Source organism: Babylonia areolata, chromosome 35, assembly GCF_041734735.1.
Source record: "Babylonia areolata isolate BAREFJ2019XMU chromosome 35, ASM4173473v1, whole genome shotgun sequence".
NCBI lineage: Eukaryota > Metazoa > Mollusca > Gastropoda > Neogastropoda > Buccinidae > Babylonia > Babylonia areolata.
Window position 1 is genome coordinate 14,122,757 of NC_134910.1, and position 2,500 is coordinate 14,125,256.

At 50.6% G+C, this 2,500-nt stretch overlaps 2 protein-coding genes across 2 annotated transcripts in view; both read left to right on the top strand.

The window, feature by feature from the left end:
• LOC143277808 (uncharacterized) overlaps positions 1 to 1,742 on the top strand; it is a 50,041-nt gene extending 48,299 nt beyond the window's left edge. Inside the window, exons 11-12 of the mRNA XM_076582711.1 lie at positions 927 to 1,179; positions 1,592 to 1,742. Coding sequence (XP_076438826.1) covers positions 927 to 1,179; positions 1,592 to 1,742 — 404 coding nt within the window. The remainder of the gene's footprint in view (positions 1 to 926; positions 1,180 to 1,591) is intronic.
• Positions 1,743 to 2,461: 719 nt separating this feature from the next.
• Positions 2,462 to 2,500, top strand: part of LOC143277809 (uncharacterized) — a 30,160-nt gene continuing 30,121 nt past the window's right edge. Inside the window, exon 1 of the mRNA XM_076582712.1 lies at positions 2,462 to 2,500. This exon is cut by the window's right edge and continues 65 nt beyond it. Within this exon, the coding sequence (XP_076438827.1) occupies positions 2,462 to 2,500 (39 nt within the window).

Genomic DNA, 2,500 nt, shown 5'->3' on the forward strand with positions numbered 1-2,500 from the left:
GATGTAAAGTGATGTGATGTGATGTGACATGCTGTGACGTGATGTGATGTTATGTGACGTGGCATGATGTAAAGTGATGTGGTGTGATGTGATGTGATGTGATGTGATGTGACGTGATGTGATGTTATGTTATGTGACGTGGCGTGCTGTAAAGTGATGTGTTGTGACGTGACGTGATGTGACGTGGCGTGACGTGACGTGACGTGATGTGACGAGATGTGCTGCAATGTGACGTGACGTGATGATGTGACGTGACGTAATGTGACATGCTCTGCTGTGCCTGTGATTTACTGCTGGGGCCCAATGCACAGCTTATATCACTGATTGACAGAAGCTTATATATTTCAGCCAACAGCAAAGTAAGAGCTATGTGATCAATGGTTTCTCCATTACGACGGAAAGTCATTGACAGCTTAGTCTTTTGTGAAGGACGATGACTCTCAAAACTAAGAGGCAAGATCGCACAGGCTCTTAGTGCTGCAGCCTTGGGGGCTGGTCGGCCTTTGGGAACCATCCCCAGCGCCGAGACTGTCCTAAAAACAAAAACAAAAACCAACTCTTGGCCGAGAGAGTGGGGATGTAACTTGGGCAAGACACTCTCCACTATAAACAACCTCTAGCCCAGATAGTCGGGACAGCAGTTGCCTCCTCAGTCTGCTGTTCCGATGGTCGCAGTCGGACACAGCTAACTGTCATACACTCTGTATTTCGGGCGAGGCATATTTATTCCACGATAATCAAACTCAGAAAGCCCAAGATAAATGGGACAGCAGTTGCCTCCTCTGCTGTTTTGACGGTCATAGTTGAACACGACTGACTATCATACACTGTGCTGTGGTGTGGTGTGCTGTGGTGCGCTGTGCTGTGCTGTGCTGTCCTGTGCTGTGCTGTGCTGTGCTGTGACGTGCTGTGAACTTGATCCACAGCTTGCCCACTCCGCCTCTGGGGCAAGGACTGCAGCAACAAGTGTCTCTGCAACTTCACCCACACCCTCGAGTGCGCGCCGGACACGGGGCACTGCGCATGCGCCGCCGGATGGAAAGGGGTCACGTGCGACGAGACGTGTCAGCCGCCCCGCTACGGCGACGCATGCGCAGAGGTGTGCGACTGCAAGCACTCCGGCGCGTGCGACCACGTGACCGGGCGTTGCCAGTGTCTGCCCGGCTACACTGGGGATCGGTAAGTGGGATCGGGAGGAGGGGTGTGTGAGGGGGTGATGGTGGATAGTTATGTGTGTGTGTGTGTGTGTGTGTGTGTGTGTGTGTGTGTGTGTGTTTATGCAGATTTGGTGTAGCGTATATGCATCATCATCAGCATGATCATCATCATCTTAACACGACGACGATGACAAGCATGATGATGATGATGATGATGATAATTAGATGATGATGACGACGACTATGACGAGGACAACTCCTACGACGACGACGATCATGCTGATGAAGAGGAGGAAGAGGACGAGGATAACGATTATGATGGTTGACGATGATGATGACGATGATGACGACGGATACAACGGCGGCTACGACGACGACGTCGATGATGACGATGATGATGATGATGATGACGACAATGTCTGACGTGCACACAGCTGCGAGGACACGTGCCGCTCAGGGTACTGGGGGCTGGGCTGTCAGCAGCAGTGTGACTTCTGTGTGCACGCCCAGGGCTGTGATGTGGACGACGATGATGACGACAACGACGACGACGATGATGATGATGATGATGATGAGGGCTGCTAGGAGGACGAGGACGATCATATTGACATGACGATGATGCTGATAATGGGGAAGATGATGATGATGAGGAGGAGGAGGACGACTACGGCGATCATGATGACGACGATCATGGTGACGACGATCATGGTGACGACAACGGTGATTATGATGACATGACGATGTTGATAATAATGAGGATGAGGAGGAGGAGGAGGAGTAAGAGGACGACGACGACGACAGTGTTGATGACGACGACTACTACTACTACGACGATGATGAAGATGATGATGACGATGCTAATGATGATGAGGGCTGTGAGGGTGACGAGGACGATCATGATGACATAACGATGATGATGATAATGGGGAAGATGATGATGATGATGAGGAGGAGGACGACGACGACGACGATGATAATGACGATAACGACGATGATGACGATGACGACGACGACGATGATGACGATAACGACGACGACGACAATGTAGATGATGATAATGATGATGATGAGGGCTGTGAGGAGGACGAGGACCAGGACGATCATGATGACATGACGATGATGATAATACGTAAGATGATGATGATGATTAGGAGGAGGACGACGACGACGATGATAATGATGACGACAACGGTGATTATTATGACATGATAATGTCGATAATAATGAGGAGTAGGAGGAGTAGGAGGACGACGACAACGACGTCGATGATGACGACGACGACGACGATGATGATGATGACGACAATGTCTGACGTGCACACAGCTGCGAGGACACGTGCCGCT